The following is a 20530-nucleotide window of genomic DNA, read 5'->3' as shown; positions in this document are numbered from 1 at the left end:
TAGCTTCAGGAGAATCTCTGCAAAAGATATCACTTAAAAGACAGTTTTAAGATTATTCTAACTCTAAATTTTATTTATTTTTTGGACTGTTCTTTTGGAGTTGCAAAATCACTACTTAGGTTTTAAAACATATTAGGCAACAGGAACAACTAAGCTTTTCCAACAAGACTATCCAAATATGCAGGCTTATGGGAAATTCTAGGGTCTTTCGTCTGCTTTTCCACTGTTTTAGTTCCTGTAAATTTAGATAATCATAGCTTCCTGTTTCATAATCCCAGGGCAGAGTACCAACTTCTTCCCCCATCCATTTCCAGAATCTTGCCTCTGAGTCAGAAATATCTATGTATCATTTGGAAGAAAATGTAATATAACTTATTAGTACGTAGTAGAAACTGGAAGTTCTAACTAAAATCATGAAGAGTTTTTGTTCAACATTTCATCTTATATACAATTATTTTAGTTTAAATTAATGTTTCCAGCCATTAAAAAAACCAAGAAACAGAAGAGCAGTACTTGCAGTCAGTAATCAGCGAAGGAAGCTCATTTAAAGTTAAGAGTTCATACTGTTGTCATATGAGATAGTAACATGTTCTGCAGGCAGGGTACCAGTCATTAAGCAAAGAACAAGTTGACACTCAGTAAAAAGTGGGCCATGTATTTATAATACAAGTGACTGTCAACACTCTTGGAAGCAATATTTAAAAATAATGGCAACAGGGGTATTTTTAAAAATAATGTTACCAACAAAAACTACACTTTTTATCTGTTAATACTACCATGTCCTCTTTTGGGTTGGCTTCTCATTGTAAATTTCCGCTGATGATAGAGATTCACATAATTAAAAATTCCCATATTTCTGAACCTGCCTGCTTCCTAAGGTGTTTTTCTTTAAATTGCCCCCCTCATGTTTAACCTAATCTCAACAACACCTTCACCTACTCTACGATATAGAGTAGGTGAACCCTAGGTAGTTTTCCCAAAGTAACTAAAAACTATAAAACCTACTGAGATATAAAAGGGTTAGTGTCTATGTTAAAAATAAAAATCCTTTTTTTCTTCATTCCAGTTGAATCTCTAACATCTTTCTATATGGAGTATAATGCTGGGAACATCATTATTCAGTAAATATTTTTAAAAATGCATTGGATCAATTGTGTATCTTTTATTCCTCCTGTACAAATAAAGACCTAAACTAGTAAGTATAGATTTAATGTAGGATTTGTTTTGGGAACATGCCGTCATGTCCCAGGAGCTGACTCAAAGAGCCAGTGTTTCCCTGATCTAATTTCCTAGGAAATTGTTTTCTTTCTCTAGAAAATCAAGTGATAACCCATACATAAGTGCCTACCCTTTTATGATATTTTTCATATTTTTGTGTACGAACTATAGGCATCTGCATCTTTATGTGCATTATGCTGAAGTTCTTAATATGCTATCATTTTATGATTTGATTTAAAATTTTAGATCATTTAATGAATAATTCTATGATTGTAGCAATTCAATATTAGAGTTCAAAGTTGAAATGTTTTTGTGATTACTTAAAAAGGGTATGTACACTTTCTGATTTACAAAAATAGTTAACAAACACTTCATTAAACTAAATAATAATTCATCAAACTACATTATCAGCCTGTCCTTGTACTTAGAAGATGGACTTTTACTGGTATCACGAAACAACCTGAACAGAATACAATACCAGAATTATCACCAAGCACACTGTGATTAATTCACTAACAAGAGAAGATCCTAGACATGGAGAAGGAGTCCTCTTAGTGAAACTTGGGGAAAATAGATATTCCCTTGTCAGTAGGACCTGTCATATGTTACATCCCTATACCTTAAGGAAATCTTAACTTACCCAGAAGTGCAATTGAATTAGCAGTATCTTCAGCATAAGTTATTTCATCCGACACTTTCTTTTTCAAAAATGGCAAGCTTCAATAAGAATGAAGAATTGTAACAGTAATTTTTAATAAAGTCTTTAATTGAAGCATCATTTGTAAGTGGGGGAGAGTTCATTTCTAAAGAATAAATTAATAATAATATTCTATTCTTTAGCCCTGGGGATTGACAACTATTAACTACCAGTTGTAATACACAGTATTACAGTTTAATAGTATTGTAACTATTAAAAATGTTTCTGGGGCCGGGTGCGGTGGCTCACACCTGTAATCCCAGCACCTTGGGAGGCCGAGGTGGGTGGATCACGAGGTCAAGAGGTTGAGATCATCCTGGCCAACATGGTGAAATTCCGTCTCTTCTAAAAATACAAAAATTCACTGGGCGTGGTGGCGTGCACCTGTAGTCCCAGCTACTCGGGAGGCTGAGGCAGGAGAATCGCTAGAATCCTGGAGGCGGAGGTTGCAGTGAGCTGAGATTGCACCACTGCACTCCAGCCTGGCGACAGAGTGAGCGAGCCTCCATCAAAAAGAAAAAAAGAAAAAAAATGTTTCTAATGAACTGACCAAAAAGAAAATATTATATTAATTATAAGAATTAAGAAATGGATGTAAAAGGCATAGGTTAAGAAAGCCATTTTGCATCGCTTCATGAATTAAAAAACTTAGGAACCCTCTTTCTCTTAGAGGTCAAAATAGTAATAAACTATAGCTATAATTATATCAAAGTTAGTATGACATTGGATAATCTGGAACAAACCATAGATCTAAGCTCACCAGTAACTTAAAAACTGGTTAAGAGCTTTTCCTGAAATTTTCAAAACTCTAGGCAAAATCGATAGTTTATTCACTCTTAGAGATCAGTGCATTTTTGCTTATTAGCTGGGTTAGTAACTATCCACAAAATAACAGAATGGTTTTGCAGACATTAAGGCATTCAAGTTAACAAATATTAATTATATTAGAATCGCATTTCACAACTACTATAACCAAAGTTATTTTAAAGTAACTTATTTATAAATCATAAAAGATCCAGCACATAAACCTGGGTCAGTCTAAATTTCAAAGAAAATATAAAAGTTATTTTTTAAATATATAAACTATCTTGACATTTCATGAGTTCAAAATTTGAACCTCCTGTACTATTTAAAGTACAATATATCCTATAGAGACAGGACTTTTAATTCATATATATATATATATATATATATTTTTTTTTTTTTTCGAGACGGAGTCTTGCTCTGTCGCCCAGGCTGGAGTGCAGTGGCAGGATCTCAGCTCACTGCAAACTCTGCCTTCCGGGTTCATGCCATTCTCCTGCCTCAGCCTCCCGAGTAGCTGGGACTACAGGTGCCTGCCACCACGCCCAGCTATTTTTTTGCATTTTTAGTAGAGACGGGGTTTCACCGTGTTATCCAGGATGGTCTCCATCTCCTGACCTCGTGATCTGCCTGCCTTGGCCTCCCAAAGCGCTGGGATTACAGGTATGAGCCACCGCGCTTGGCCAATTCATATTTTTCAAGAAAAATTGAAGAAGTAGTTGAAAATGGTATTGAGAACTATCACATGAGGATGTATCAATAGCAATATACAGGCCAATTTGAATTTAAAGATATCTGAAGAGCAAGCTACAAAAAGGACAATTTTATAAATGCCACAGAAGTTCATTTCTAGTGTTTGTCAGAATTTGTCATTTGAAACAAATAATGTATTATATTTGTTATCCAGCTGCTTTTTGGATCTCTAAAGTGAAGGACTCTAAAACTAGTACTTTTTGTTCCCAAACTTTTTCCTTTTCTAGCAAAGGAGACATTCTATAAGATAAAGCATCAGAAGAGTTTTCAACCAAAAAGTTTATGAAAAAATTAGCATTATACTTCTAATGCAGTGAGAAAACCATACTACTTGGAGGCCAAAACGGAAAGGCTTGACATTATTATTCTATTTTTATTGTTTTTATCTTCCAAAAATGTCTTGAAAAGAGAAACAAGTGAGGGTGAGGCATAGAGAAGTTATCTAGACATAAGCTGAAATTAGAAAAGTAGAAAAAATTAACAATGTGAATAATTATGAAATATGAGGGAAAATGAAGACTGCAGCTAAAAAGGATTGATCATATTATACAATTAAACATTCAGTCACAAGTTTTCATAGACAATGAACTTTGTGCAGAGCTCTGTAGGAGCATAGATGTTGAAAGCAATTCTTATAAACTTGGCATTCTAGGATTTGCAAAGCCTTGAGATTTAAAAGTTTTACATTATATAATCATATGTCAATATAATAATAATTTCCAATCTGTTCCTTGAAAACACCAGAGCAACCATTTATTTTCCATTGTCCCTATCTATTAAAAAGCAAGGCATGGTATAGGCATTCAATATATTATTTTGGTTATTTTATTCAGATATCAGAAAATACAAATTTAAGTGGTTACATATTAAATATTGCTGGTAAATCTAAAAGTGAGAGTTAGAACCTACCATGTATGCATAATTCTACTAAACCTTTCTATTATTTATATATTATTTGTATATTAAAATAAATAATTGCTATCTAAAAAGTTAAATTGGTAGAAAGGTTCAGAAGGTAAAATTGTCCAAAAGGTTTATTCCTCCCTACTACATTACATTTAGCAACTAAAAATGGATATTTTAATATATACCTAGATTAGCCACTATGTGGCACCAAGGAAGCACCATATACTCAGTTCCCAGAACTTGTTAGAGAACCAACAGTAGAAAGAATAAGACATGTTAATTTTACAATTCTTACCTCTAACTTACATTTTTAAAATATATATCAAATGTAATTGGTGATTTTTATTCTTCACTCAAATTTCAAAAATCAAATAAAACATGACACATATAACCTAATATATCTTTGAGACTCAAATTTTCTAAAGACAGAGAAAAAAACTAGACTGAAATTATAAGCATATCCATAAGTTCACTCAAAGATTTTCTGAAAATACTATAATTCCTTGGTTACATCTAATATTTAGCATTTACTTCAGAGTAACTAATTACAAGAAAGCATTTCAATATACTTAGAATTTAATCTCTTGTGGCTAGCAATCTCAGACCACAGCAAACTGATTACCTGAAATACCAACTGCTGGAATCAAGTGATGAACTGAAGTTTTCTGAGTTCTGTAGCAATCTGCTACATTATAATGCACAGTATGTTTGTGATATAAGAAACATAATAAAATACTCCATGTTACTACAAAATAAAGTTAAAGAAAGATAACTTACCCACACAGTTTTATGATATCATATGCAGATTCTATAAAACGAGGCTGGTTTTTTATTTTTCCTGAACACAGATTCAGAATTTTAAATATCTGTGCTAAATCCCTTAATGGCTTTAATATTTTTAGTTAAGAAATAAAATTCAGATTAATATCTTTATTAACATATTCTTTATAGTATTTCTGTGAAGAAAGTCTATAGAATTCAAACTATTTTGCCAAATGTGGTAGATACTGTTTTATTCTTATTTTGAAGTCTAAAAAAGGAAATTTAGAACCATATTTTTAAAAAAACCATTTCATTTTTGCCTCAGTAAATGCCTACTCAAAATTTTTTTCCTCTCACAACTTTAGAATTGGATTACCAACTGCTACAACACAGATTCAGTTGATCAATAACTTCCCACTGGCAATGAGTAATAGCACATTGAAAACATTAACTTACTGATTAGGCTCAATTATACCCTTCATCTTCACCCCCTACCCCTGCCCACACAAACATATGCTGTCTCAGAATAAGAAACCTAAACATTACTTTACTCCACTATTTTATTAATATTAAACTAAGATGCATTTTCCTGTGTTTAAGGCTTACATTGGTTAGGATTTTATCTGAAACTAATATGAAAGCAAAATATGGCCTTTCTAGATATTCAGATAAAAGCATCTTTTATTTTATCTATTTAAAAATCCTGCTGGCTCACGCCTGTAATCCCAGCACTTTGGGAGTCCGAGGCAGGTGGATCACGAGGTCAGGAGTTCGAGACCAGCCTGACCAACATGGTAAAACCCCGTCTCTACTAAAAATACAAAATTCGCTGGGCGTGGTGGTGCCTGTAATCCCAGCTATTCAGGAGGCTGAGGCAGGAGAATCGCTTGAACCCGGGAGGTGGAGATTGCAGTGAGCTGAGATCATGCCATTGCACTGCAGCCTGAGTGACACAGTGAGATTCTGTCTCAAAAAAAAAAAAAAATCCTATTGGCACATAAACACATTTCATTGATTTTGTTTTACAGCTAAGAAATTATGGTAGATGTGACTTACACTTCTTGGTTGAATCTTATTACTCCTAGCCTTTTTCTAGGACCTTTTAGGAAAAGATGGGAGAGCAGGGTACACTGGAAATAGAAAGCTCTGTTAACTTCCTAGAGAAGTGACCAAGATACTTCTCTAATTTTGCTAAGTTTTACAACTTCTATAGCCAGCCTACAAAAGGGATTCAGAAATAGAGCCAATTGCCACCAACGGTTTAACATGAAGAAAAAAAAAATGGAGGTGTTGAGGTGTCAGGTTAAAATAGGAAAAGAAATCCCTGCTAGTAGACATTTTCAGCTACCAGTAAATAGGGCTTGATATACACAAGCCCTAAGATTGAACAGGTCCAAATAAAACCAAGGCTAAAACATAACAAAAGATTTAGATAAAATTATAAGAAACATTTTCCTGAATGGAAGTCTTAAGAGGTTTTGAACTGGAATGAGCTAATATTAGAGCTTGATAACTTTTCTTTTTTTCTTTTTTTTAGAGACAGGATCTCACTCAGTCACCCATACCCAGGTTGGAGTACAGTGGCACAAACATAGCTCACTGCAGCCTCGAATTTCTGGGCTCAAACGACCCTTCCACCTCAGCCTCAGCCTCTGGAGAAGATAAAACTACAGGTGTGCATCGCCATACATGGCTATTTTTTTTTTTTTAGAGATGGGGTCTTGCTATGTTGCCCAGGCTGGTTTCAAACTCCTGGCCTCAAATGATCCTCCTGCCTCAGACTCCTAGGGTGCTGAGATTACAGGCATGAGCCACAATGCACGGGCTTGATAACTTCTTTAGACCAAGTCAGACAACTGTTCAAGATCATTTTCAGGGTGTCCAGTCTTTTGGATTCCCTGGACCACACTGGAAGAAGAAGAATTGTCTTGGATCACACATAAAATACTCAAACACTAATGATAGCTGATGAACTAAAAAAAATTATCAAAAAAATCATAATGTTTTAAGGAGTTTACAAATTTGTGTTGGGCTGCATTCCAAGCCATCCTGGGCAGCATGCAGCCCACAGGTTGAGGGTTGGACAAGCTTAATTTAGATGAATACTATTCAAAGTGTGGTCTATGGACCACTGTCAGTTCTGGAAGTATATTTACCAGTCTGTGACAAAATAAATACAGAAAGCGAGAGTGGACATATAAAAACTTTTATAACAATCTAATATTTGTGGGATACTTTTATTGTATTTTACAATAGCATATATATGTAAATGTTAAAAAAAATGGCCAGCTGTGGTGGCTCACACCTGTAATCCCAGCACTTTGGGAGGCTGAGGCGAGAGGATTGTTTCAGCTGAGGAATTCGAGACCAACCTGGACAACATAATGAGACTCCACAAAAAAATAAAGAATTAACTGGGTGTGGTGGGTGCATTCCTGTAGTCCCAGCTACTTGGGAGGCTGAGGTGAGAGGATTGCTTAAGCCTAGGAGTTTGAAGTTGCAGTGCGCTATGACTGCCCTGCTATACTCCAGTCTGGGCAACTAAGGCTGGATGGAGACTCTGTGTCAAAAACAAACAAACAAACAAACAAAAAAACCCCAAAACAAAACAAAACAAACTGGTTCTTATCCAAAGGTAGTGTTTGTTTGTTTGTTTTTGAGACAGGGTCTCACTCAGTTGTTCACACTGGAGTATAGTATCAAAATCTTTGATCACTGTAACCTTGAATTCCTGGGTTTCAGCAATCCTCCTGCCTTAGCCTTCCCAGTAGCTAGGAATATGGGTACACACCACCACACCTGGCTATTTGTTTTTTGGTAGAGGCAGGGTCTTGGTATGTTGACCAGTCTGGTCTTGAACTCCTAGCCTCAAGCAATCCTCCTGTCTTGGCCTCCCAAAGTGCTGGGATTATAGGTGTAAGCCATCACACCTGGCTTTTATGTACAGATAGTTTTAAGACACACTGGTTTTCATGTATTCTGGTCAGGGTGGTATATTTAGTAGGGATAATATATTTATATAATATTTTGCAGATTATCAAGCACTTGGATGTACATGATCTCATCTAATCTTGCTAACAACCTCATGAGCTTCTATTACTTTACAAGGGTGGAGAGCTTATCAAAGGTACAACTGCCCATGTAAATTAATAGAAATAATGACTTTGACTTGGCCCTCTAACTACATCCATTGTCTTTCTGAATCTACAAAAACTGACATTATCCACAGTTACTTGTGTTATATTGTTTCTTCAATTTTATTTACATTATCTGATAGAAAATACAGTCTTATAAAGAACATAAAATGTTAGATATTTTCTGTGGTAGACAGAATAATGGCCTCTCCAGTATTTCTGTGGTAGACAGATTAATGGCCTTCCCCAAGAAGGCCTATGTCCTAATTCCTGGAACCTGTAACTATGTTACATAGCGAAGGGACTTTTCACACATGATTAAGAATTTTGAGATGAGAAAATTATACTAGATTATCCAGGTGGGCCCACCGTAATCACAGGGATCCTTATAAAGGAAAGAGGGAGGAAGGGAGGGTCAGACAGAGAAGATGATGTGATGACAGGAGCAGAGGTGAGAGTGATGCCAGTGGGGGGAAGAGGGCATGAGGCAAGGAATGTAGGAAGCCTCCAGAAGCTGGGGAAGGCAAGGAAATGATTCCTTTCTAGAGTCTTCAGGAGAAACCAGCCCTGCCAACATCTTGACTTTAGTCCATTGAGGCTGATTTTGGACTTCTAACCTCCAAAACTGTATGATAATAACTTTATGTTGTTTTAAGCCATCAAATTTATGGTAATTTGTTACAACAGCAATGGAAAACTAACACATTTTCTAAAAGAAATTCTCGTTTCAGAATAAATGAAATGAACATACATATATATGTAAAGGATACAAGTCCATTCTGATAACACTGTACCAGTTTCTTGACAAATTTAAGTTGTTTTTCTTCCAAGCCAACCTAAAACAAATCACCTATTTTAGTTCTTTTGTGCTATTAAATCTGTTGAGATTTTAAAAAATTCTTCAACATAAAAGTAGACACTTTAAAATTATCAAGTAATTCTTAAATTACTATATTATAATGTAAACGTTATACAATGTTTTCTGAAACAGTGAAGGTAAAAATAAACTATCAGAACGACTGTATGATCTAGCAATCTCACTACTGGGTATTTATCCAAAGGAAAGGAAATCAGTGTATCAATGAGATACCTACAGTTCCATGTTTATTGCAGCACTACTCACAATAGCAAAGATACAGAATCAACTTAAGTGTCCATCAATGGATGAATGGATAAAGAAAATATGGTCTATATATACAATAGAATCCTATTAAGCCATAAAAAAGAATGAAATTCTGTCGTTTGTAGCAGCATGGATGGAACTAGAAGATATTAAGTGAAATAAGCCATGTTTAGAAAGACAAATATCACACATTTTCACTCATGTGTGGAAGCTAAAAAAGTTGTTCTCATGGAGATATAGACTAGAATGATAATTACAAAAGGTAGGAAGACTGTGTTAGTGAATATTTGTTAGCAAAGTAGGGTGACTAAAGTCAACAACAATGTATTGTATATTTCAAACTAGCTAGAAGAGGGGATTTGTAATGCTCCCAACACATAGAAATGATAAATGCTAGAGGTGGTAGATAGCCTAAATACTCTGACTTGATCATTACACATTTTATGCATGTAACAAAATATCACAAGTACCCCATAAACATTTACAGACATTATGTATCAAAAAATAAACTATTATTTAAATTTGATTAGGAAATTGGGAATCAAAACCAGGTTAATATAAAAGCAGTAATTGTTTCCAGAAATAATATTAACAACAGCTAAAGTACATTGAATATTTTTTCTATGTCATGTACCACATGGGTACCATATATACATATCACTTCATTAATTTCCAAAATGACCCTATTAGGAAGATACTACTATGATCTCTGTTTTCCAGAATAGGAAACACAAGCTGAAACATTTTAAAGTAACGTGTCCAAAATACACAGCTAAAAAGTGGTGGTGTTAGAAGACAAATTTGGAAAGCTGACTGTAAAGATTGTATTTTTAACCTCTAAAATATGCTCAGTGTTCTGTGCAAGCCAAACATCTTAAGTCAATTAAAAATGAAAATAAGCAAGTAAAACTTCTACACAGTGATGTGTTTCCATGACTGAATTCTGTCCGTCCTTTTAATCTTAAATGTTCCTGAAAAGCTGTGATATTGTCTATACTTTTTCTCTGTAGCCTTATTAAACAGCTAATAGGCGCTCTATGTAGTTGTGGTTTTTTAAGGAAATGTAGATATAGTCACAATAAAAAATAACTTTTCACAACAATGATAGCCAGAAAAAGATAAATTATTCCAATAGTCATTTTTTCTCCTTTATATGTAAAAAAGCAGAGAATAAAAAATGTTAAAACAGTGACCAAATTTTTGTGCCTCCTATTCATAGGACATTGTTTTCTTTTGATAGGCTATACTACGGTCAACCCACTTACTTTAAAAAAAATTTTTTTAAATTATACTTTAAGTTCTGGGATACACATGCAGAATGTGAAGGTTCGTTACATAGGTATACATGTGCCATGTGGTTTGCTGCACCCATCAACCTGTCATCTACATTACATATTTCTCCTAATGCTATCCTTCCCATAGTCCCCCATCCCCTGACAGGCCCTGGTATGTGACGTTCCCCTCCCTGTGTCCATGTGTTCTCATTGTTCACCTCCCACTTATGAGTGAGAACATGCGGTGTTTGGATTTCTGTTCCTGTGTTAGTTTGCTGAGAATTATGGTTTCCAGCTTCATCCATGTCCCTGGAAAGGACAGGAACTCATCCTTTTTTATGGCTGCATAGTATTCCATGGTGTATATGTGCCACATTTTCTTTATCCAGTCTATCATTGATGGGCATTTGGGGTCAACTCATTTTCTACTTACTAACAATATGTATTCCTTTTTGGAAACCACCACATAAGTTCCTAGCGTGTGCTGGCTTTTAGGCATTCAGTCGATTCTTGATAACATCAGGTGGTATATGAGCATGTGTGCATATACATTTGTTGTCTTTTCTCTCAACGCCTACTTTCCCAATTTTGCGTCTTGTGTCTAAAATAACTTAATTTCCATTACATCTTATATATGATTGTTCTCAAAATAAATTATCTATGTGTACATGTTTGTGTGTATCTATTCTGATTTCATAATTAGTACACCACGGTACCCTGTTTTCTACCATTTCCATCCTCCAGCCCTACTAGGTAACAAGCACTTAACAGAGGCTAGATGATCCTTTCTGTACTCTTAGGATTCCTTCTGTTACAGCCACCATGGGTTTGTCCATCTCATAAAAGCAAATCTATTCTCTTCCTCCAGTCTCCCCACTTCATTAAATATATTCATACTAAATTTAAACAGTCCTTGAATATAAGATATGTACTATTTAAAATGTTTTCAACAAAAGGAGATAAATGAGACTTACATTTGAAGGGATATATGTTACCTTTCAGGGAAACAGTTTGTAAGTAATGCAGTGGAGTAATTTTCTCTCAAAGCTTACTCACTTTATCAGTCTCTTCGAGGAGTTTGATGACACGATTAAGGTCCATAGCCTTGAAAACACCCTAAAAAACATACAACTCTTACTATTCTATATCATCTTCTATATCAATAAGTCATATCTAACACACTAATTTATATGATACTTTCCCTTGGTAACTTAAAAAATGTTTTATGACACTACGATAGTAAGGGGAGAATGAAAAGTAGATGAAAACTCACAGGAATAAATAGATTTTGGAGTAAAAAACCCCTCCTGAATTCTAGTATTTTGTATAATCTTAATGTTTTAAAATTTCATCAGCCCTGAAGGGCCCAAGAAAATATTTAGAATAATAGTACTTCCATAAGTTGAGAAATAAAATTATCTTGTATACACATTACACTAAGTTTGCCTATGCAGATACATGGTAAGAGTAGCTTCTAAACTATAGGTAGGAGATTGCTTTTCTCAACTAGGTATCCTCTTATCTCAGTTAGTACCAGCATTCTTCCAGTCATCTACATTAAAAAAACAGGAACCTCCAAGTTCTACAGATTTTACATCTTAAATATTTCTTGAGTCCATTCCATCTTACTGATTTATTCAGTTTTTAGCTCTTACTTAATTTCACGGGGTTCCTGCTGTTCTCGTCGACTCCACTCTTGCACCCTTCAACACCATCCTCTATTCTACCATCAGAACAATAAAACTCAAATCTGAACATGACCCATCTAAACTATTCAATGACTCCCCATTAATGCTTCTCACATCTCCTCTGTTGTCACTCATGTTGTTACATTCCTATTCCTCTCCTTGGTTAATTCCCACAGGTCCTTCAAGATGAAGCTCAGGTGTTACCTTCCCAAAGGATGAAAAAGGCTAGAAAAATGCCATGCTCTCATAGCACCCTAAGTTTATATCCATTAAAATTCCCATCACATTGTTCTGAAAGGGTCTACATGTTCGTTACCCACCACTCCCTGCCCCAAAGTTCTCTAAAGAGCAAAAAGTTTTTTGCTTTCAGGCACTCCCGGCATCCAACACTGGGCCTGACATATAATATTGTTAGTTGCTTAATAAATACTTGGAAAATGCAACCAAGAAGAGGCTATATTATAATAAAGTTATTCATAGGTAAACGGGGAAGGAAATGGGTACTATCATCCAAAGTTTAAGTAGTAGACCGCGAGCACCCAAAGCAATCCTGAGCAAAAAGAAAAGGGCTGGAGGCACCACACTACCTGACTTCAAAATATACTGCAAAACTATAGTAACCAACACAGCATGGTACTGGCATAAAAACACACACATAGGCTAATGAAACAGAACAGAGAACCCAGAAATAAGTCCCTGCATTCACAGCCAAATCATTTTCGACAAAGGTACCAAGAACATACAGTGGGGAAAGAACAGTCTCTTCAATAAATGGTGTCAGGAAAACTGGACAGACATATGCAGAAGAATGAAACTAGACTCCTATGTCTCACCAAATAAAAAAATCAAATCAAAATGGATTAAAGACTTAAATATAAGACCCCAAACTAAGAAGTCACTGGAATAAAACATTGGGGAAACACTTTAAGACACTGGTCTGGGCACAGGTTTTTTGGGTAGGACCTCAAAAGCGCAGGCCACAAAAGCAAAAATAGACAAACGGGATTACACCAAGCTAAAAAGCGTACCCACAGGAAAGAAAACAATTAACAGAGTGAAGAGACAACCCAAAAAATGGGAGAAAATATTTGCAAACTATTCATCTGACAAGGGATTAATAACAAGAATATACAAGGAACACAACTCAATAGCAAAACAAGGCCGGCCGTGGTGGCTCACGCCTGTAATCCCAGCGCTTGGGAGGCAGAGGCGGGTGGATCATCTGAGGTTAGGAGTTCGAGACCAGCCTAGCGAACATGATGAAACCCTGTCTTTACTAAAAATACAAAAAATTAGCCAGGTGTGATGGTGGGCACCTGTAATCCCAGCTACTCGGGAGGCTGAGGCAGAAGAATTGCTTGAACCCGGGAGGTGGAGGTTGCAGTGATTCGAGATCACGCCACTGCACTCCAACCTGGGTGACAGAGTGAGACTCTGTCTCAAAAAACAAACAAACAAATACAAATAGCAAAACAAAACAAAACAAACAACCCCAACAACAACAAAAATGAAATAATCCGATCAGAGGTAAAGTATTTATGATGATACAGAGATCTACAAATTCTAAGTGTGGTTTTGACTATATTTATCTTGGGGGTTAATGCCTTGCTACCTGACATTTTATCTTAATTCAGTGTTATGTCACAGTGCTTACCCCCATTACAGGAGTTAAGCTCCCCCAGTTTCCTTTGTATCCTCTTTCCTGCTTTCACGCTTACTTCTACTTTAAAATAAATGTTTGAAAAGGTGATGTAATGGTGATATAAAAGATATACAAAAGTGGAAAAATCCTACTTATTCCTATCATGTAGTAAATGCATCTATTTTTATTTTTATATATTTTGTTTTTCCTTACATGCATAAGTATTTTACATAATTTCACTTAGTGTTAGTTAATACCACGGCAGCTTCTGAGTTTTAAATCTGCAATACATACTTTTCCATACTTCTACATAATCATTATTACATTGTCTTAGTTTTAGTATTTCCTTGCCTTTAAAAATTACAAATTCATATATTCTGATCTCAAGAAATTTCTTTCAAAAACAATTTTTAAAAATTAATCCTAACTGAGATGTCATGGCATCAAAAACAATTTGTAATGAAACATGCTAACTTTAAGTCTGTGGAGTAAATAACTGAATGAGCTCATTTACTCAAAATTATATTTATTTTTATTTATTTTTGACATAGAGTCTTACTCTGTTGCTCAGGCTGGAGTGCAGTGGTGCAATCACGGCTCACTGCTTACCTCAACCTCCCTAGGCTCAGGTAATCTTTCCACCTCAGCCTCCTGAGCAGCTGGGACTACAGAGGCACACCACCCCACACTATGCTAATTTTTGTAGTTTTTGTAGAGATAGAGTGTCGCCATGTTGCCCAGGCTGTTCTGGAATGCCTGGGCTCAAGCAATCTGCCAGTCTCAGCCTCACAAAGTTTTGAAATTACAGGCATGAGCCAACATGCCCAGCCATTTTTACTTTTAAAAATAATTTTAAAAAGGATTTACTAAATACTAATCTATACCTGGTCTTATGTTACCATTAAAAATTGTTAAATATTACTGTTAAATAGTTAAATTTACTGTTACAAAAAATTTTGGTAAATAGACTTCTGCCTTTTAAGATTTGGGGATTTGGCAGTGATATCCACCACTACCTCAGCTGTCTTTTCTCTTTTCCTCCTACACTCTCAGACTTTATACGCACACACACACACACTCACACACACACAGTGGGTTTTTCTTTTCTGGTTTTCTGAAATATTTGTTTAGAAGGTTAGACAAGGATATTGGAATGAAATGTCAATGCAGGATTTTTTTTTTTTTTTAAGGCTAATCAAGGGAAGCAGTGGGAATGGAAAAGGAAGAAATCCGTAACTAGCTGTAATCAATTAGCTGTAAACAGCACTGCACTTGGGCCAGCCCAAATGCAGGATTTTCTTTCTAATATTTGTGTGTATTTTCAGATTTTTTCTCCAAATGAGCAGGTATAATTTTTAAAAGAACAGAGAGTAGTAAAGATTAAAGCATAGATTCCTCTTAGATTTATCTTGCATTATCCATTTCATGTTACTCTAGTTTTACCTGCTTGGCAGATTTTTAAAGATTTCTCTCTCTCCCTCTACCTTCCCTAGACTTTTCCTCCTTCTATAACTATTTATTAGTAGGTTTTTTTTGTTTCAGGAATTGTGCTAGGTGTGGGGAATAACAATGTCCTCACCTCATGCAGCTATTGGTCTGGCATGGGATTTTATAGAAGGCTTTGTATGTAACACAAGGATCTTAAAAAGCCATTGAATGGTTTGAGACTGAACATATAAACAAAACTGGTCAGACTATATGTGACAAAATAACTCTGGCCAACAACCTCTGCTGCAATTGGCTCAGAAAAGTCAGGATTTGGCCAATGACTGCCAGCTTTCCCGGTTTTTGTCCCTCTGCTTCCAACTTAAGACCAACCAGAGAAAGCCAAATATGCTTTCCAAGTCAATCACAGAGGATACCCTACTTCTAGCTAGCCCACCTCCAGCTTTCCCATGTCAGCAACCGACAATTAGAGTAGACCTGAAGCCTCCCCCACACCTTTCTTTTTACCACTATAAAGCTTCCCAGGCTGCATTGGAGTCTCTGCCAAAAAGTGATAGTGGCTGAATCCCTCCCTATAGCAACCGCTGAATAAACAGTCTCTGTTTATTGTGGTAGCCTTCATTTATTTCCACAAGATTTAACCAGAAGAATTTAATTATGAAAAGATCATCTTGTATGCTGTGTGAGACTGAACTGGAGAAGACTGGGTTGGAGGTAGATTGTAACTTTGGGCCTTGAATAGGTAGCAGCAACTGGTATAGACAACAGCAAATGGAATTAAAAACATCAAGAGGTAGATTCATCAAGACCTAATGAGTTACTGGACGCAGTGGGAGAAAGAAGGAAAAAGCTGAAGACAATTCCCTGGCTTGAGGAATTACATAAATGATTTCACCATTTCCTGAGACAGGGAATGCTGGAGGAAGAGGTTTGTGTTGGGGGTTGGAGATGAGAAAAATTTGGGGCAGAGGTTTCTGAATCAGAGGCTTAACATGACAATTGAAGATTTTGGGTAAATGAGATCACACAAGCAGAGAGTAGAAACAAAACAGAACATACATATGTAAATACCAAAATACTATCATCTTAAGATGTTTATGGAGAAATTGTGAAAGCATTCACAAAACCTTTTAAGATCAAAAGTTTAATAAATTGCTTTGAAGAAAATCAGACTTAATTCATTCAAATTATAGGATGAACTTATTTCCCACTTTACCCAGGGACATTTCAGAGGGGAGAAACCTGCTCATTTGATACTCAGTTACAGGGAAAGAGACTAACACTTATAGTGGTCCTTTCATGTGTCTGGCATTTTTGATCTCAATTAGTCTTCAAATCTACCAAGTAAAGGTAGCACTATTATCCCTCTTAATGAAACGGAGGCCCTGGGACCTAACTTGTTAAAGCCACGTAGCTATTAATAATAAATGGGCCAGCAGGTCTGTCCAATGTAGAAACTCTGGTTCTTTGTTTCTTAGTTCTCTGCCTGACTCCTCAATGGACAACCAAGGAGTCTCTCTCTCTCTCTCTCTCTCTCTCTCTCCTCTCTTTAAAGGGTGGGGGTCTCCCTATGTTGCCCAGGCTAGCTTTGAATTCCTAGGCTCAAGCGATCCTCCTGCTTCAGCCTCTCAAGTAGCTGGCACTATAGACACATGCAGCCAACTACAGAGGTTATTTCTTGCAAAAACCCTATAAACAAGGCTAGACAATTTTAAGCACACAGTTCATGGAAGTATTACTGACAGTGACAGGATATGATATCAACTAAAAGATTGTGGAAGTTCTCATGGGTTCTCAGAGGGAGAGCAAATTTGAGCAAGGAAGTTCAGGCATGATACCTATGCCAGTCAACTAATCATTATATTAATTGTTATTCAAAGTGGGAAATGAGGTCCTCCAACTAGCAGCACAAGCATCACCTGGAAACCTGTTAGAAAAGCGGAGTGCTGGGGTTCATCTAAGACCTACAGAATCAGAATCCACATTTTAATAAGATCCCCATGTGCTCCATATGCACATTAAAATTTGAGAAGCACTGCTCTAAAGGGGGTTGGGATACTTTAGAATGAGGGGAACAACACTAAAAAGAAAATAGATAAATTAGATATCTTGTGATTTCAACATATGATTAAGGTGAATTTCACTGCCAATCCCATCACTCTCCAGGGGATAAAGCACCCTTTAAACTACATTACCTCTACCTTCCTGTAGGAAGCCAGAGCCACATAAACACCGGGATTAATACTAGAAAAACAATCTGAGAACTATCTTCCTATTTGGTAGGTTTTGATACCCAGTGTATTAGTCTGTTTTCACACTGCTATGAAGACACACCCAAGACTGGGTAATTTATAAAGGAAAGAGGTTTAATTGACTCACAGTTCCACCTGGCTAGAGAGGCCTCAAGAAAAACAGTCATGGCGGAAGGCAAAGGGGAAGCAAAGACCTTCTTTACAGGTGGCAGGAAAGACAGAGAGAGAGAGAGCAAAGAGGAAGAGCCTCTTATAAAACCATCAGATCTCGTGAGAACTCACTATCATGAGAACAGCATGGGGGAAATCACCCCCATGATCCAATCACCTCCCACCAGGTCCCTCCCTCAACACCTGGGGATTACAATTCGAGATGAGATTTGGGTGGGGACACAAAGCCAAACCATATAACCCTGTAAATATCATCTGAATTTATTTAATAATTTAATAAAGCTGTTATGACTAGAGTCATTAATAATAGCAGAAAGTTACCATTTATGGGGCACTTGGAATGTATGTGCTGGGCACTGTGCTAAATGCCTTACAAATACTTTAATTCTCACAATAATTCGATGAGGTAGGCATTTCTAAAAATATCTTTTACAGATGAGGAAACAGACACAGAAAGGGCAAGCAACATGTCCTAAGTTCCTCACAATTAGAAAATGGCCACCAAAATTCTGGTACTATTTTATTGTTTCGAAACTGGAAAAGTATGATAATCACTTTAAAAAAGAAGACGCCGGAATCACTACAGTAGGGATTATCAAAATTTTTATAGAGAGAAAATTTGAAGATATAATGTTTACATAGAATATGTCTATGAGAAGTTCACAACATGGAATGAAAATAACAATTCAAAATCCCAGATTCCTAAACTATTGTTTTCCCTATTTACTAATAACTTTACTCATAATCTATATTTACATTTTCCATAATTCTATCAGAGAACATTTCAAAGTTATTAGAGTTAGAAAAATCTAATACTCTGTGAATATCATTTGTAGTAGCTTAGATAGAATTTATAGGCGCTATTGCCTTTTACAAAGTTATTTTTGTGAAAGATGCAGGAAAAAAATACCACTTAATGCAGAAGTAAAGCATACACACAGAAAAATCAGCAAAATAACCCGTACATTTTACCTGCTGCCTTAGGCAGCAATATTCAAGCCTATTTCTTTAATTACTAAAAACTAAGGTTAGGGTAACTGAAAGGTTCAATTTAGGTCTGTAATAAAGAAAATGATATAAAACAGCTGTCAAAAGCCCAGGTAGCCAAAGTAGCATTTCTATATTAGGAAATCCAGCTGCAACTTAGAAACATCTCTGAAGGGATAAAGTGAGCAGACCGAAATCTGCATTAAAGCAAGTAAGATTTCAGGGGCATCCAGTCTCACTCTCACATCCTGGAAGCCAGTGGGAACAATCAGAATTCTAGAGAATCCCTTAGCTTTAAGGCCCAAATAACTTTATGAGCTCTAGTTCCCTGGATAAAGGATGATGACAATGACAATGATGATGTTGATAACTGCTTGTTTTCAATTATATATATAGGTCTCTCTATAAGTTCTCTATATTATTGTATAAGTTTGCTTATATATTATTTCTTTTTGTTTTGTTTTGTTTTTTTTTTTGAGACGGAGGCTCACTCTGTCGCCAGGCTGGAGTGCAGTGGCACAATCTTGGCTCACTTCAACCTCTGCCTCCCATGTTCAAGTGATTCTCCTGCCTCAGCCTCCCAAGTAGCTGGAATACAGGCGTGCGTCACCACGCCCACCTAATTTTTGTATTTTTAGTAGAGACGGGGTTTCGCCATGTTGGCCAGGATGGTCTTGATCTCCTGAACTCGTGATCCGCCCTCCCCAGCCTCTCAAAGTGCTGGGATTACAGGCGTGAACCACCACACCCGGCCTATATATATTATTTCATTTAATCTTTACAATGGACATGAGTACTGTCATTATCTCCATTTGATAGAAAGGTTAAGATACTTGTCTTTGGTCACATAGCTGGTAAGTGATGAAGCTGACAATGAACTGAAGTAGTTGTGATACTCTCAACTTTAGCCACTAGGATATACTGTCTCAGAAGCACACACAGGCAGAAGAGAAGTTTGCAAATGTGCAGTGGTTTGAAAGAACTGGAAACAGTTCACAGGATCTTTCCTAAACTGGCCTAAGGCAGAGGCCTAAAAGGTTATCATTTTTTCGTTCCAGGGTCTCTAGACCCCCATTCTATGAGTAAAGAAACTGAGTAACTCAGTTAACTTCTCATGAACTTAGGGTTCTCATTTGTAAAAACAACCACAGGCAAAAAACAAGAAGGCTGAGGATCACTAAGATTTCTCCCAGCTATAAAAAGTTCCTATTCTATTTCTTTGGGGAGAAACTACCTTTTTCCTCAGTACTTCGAAAATGTTACTACTCCTAGAATTAGTTATTAACAAGTCAGAAACATGAATTAATGCAAATTGATTGCTTTCTTCTTGGAAGAGAATCCTAGGCCCTGGAAAGAGCAGTAGTAATGAAAGAAAAGAAAGAAAATTAAAATGGGGAGAAAATGCACACACATATACACAGGTATACTTGTTTTATTTGGTATGTTTTGGACTATTTTGGCAATGGCTTTTAAAAAGTATTTTTCCCTAAAAAAAAAAAAAAATCCACGCTTGCTTGCCTTGTATAACGTTGCCCAATTTTTCTTGGAGCAAGTAAAGGAAGACTGAGAGCCATCAGTTATCAAATTCACATACTTTTCAGTTTTGCCCCTTGCCTGGGAGTATGGCTGTATTGTTGATCTTTCTTGCAGCCCAGGGAGTGGAGAGCTATTGT

General features: G+C 36.3%; 1 protein-coding gene across 11 annotated transcripts in view; it reads right to left on the bottom strand.

The window, feature by feature from the left end:
• Window positions 1-20530, bottom strand: part of CFAP69 (cilia and flagella associated protein 69) — a 105470-nt gene that overhangs the window by 82950 nt on the left and 1990 nt on the right. For 9 of the 11 annotated variants that reach the window (XM_055114662.2, XM_034964401.3, XM_034964400.3 and 6 more), the window contains exons 2-5: window positions 11728-11787; window positions 9045-9110; window positions 5156-5265; window positions 1859-1935 (exon numbers count right to left, since the gene is read on the bottom strand). In XM_055114662.2, coding sequence (XP_054970637.1) covers window positions 1859-1935; window positions 5156-5265; window positions 9045-9110; window positions 11728-11787 — 313 coding nt within the window. Of the gene's footprint in view, window positions 1-1858; window positions 1936-5155; window positions 5266-9044; window positions 9111-11727; window positions 11788-20530 lie in introns of those variants that run through there. The other 2 variants (XM_034964398.3, XM_063606294.1) reach the window with 2 other exon arrangements.

This window comes from Pan paniscus, chromosome 6 (assembly GCF_029289425.2).
Source record: "Pan paniscus chromosome 6, NHGRI_mPanPan1-v2.0_pri, whole genome shotgun sequence".
Taxonomy (NCBI): Eukaryota; Metazoa; Chordata; class Mammalia; order Primates; family Hominidae; genus Pan; species Pan paniscus.
This window is presented reverse-complemented; position numbering and strand designations above follow the sequence as displayed.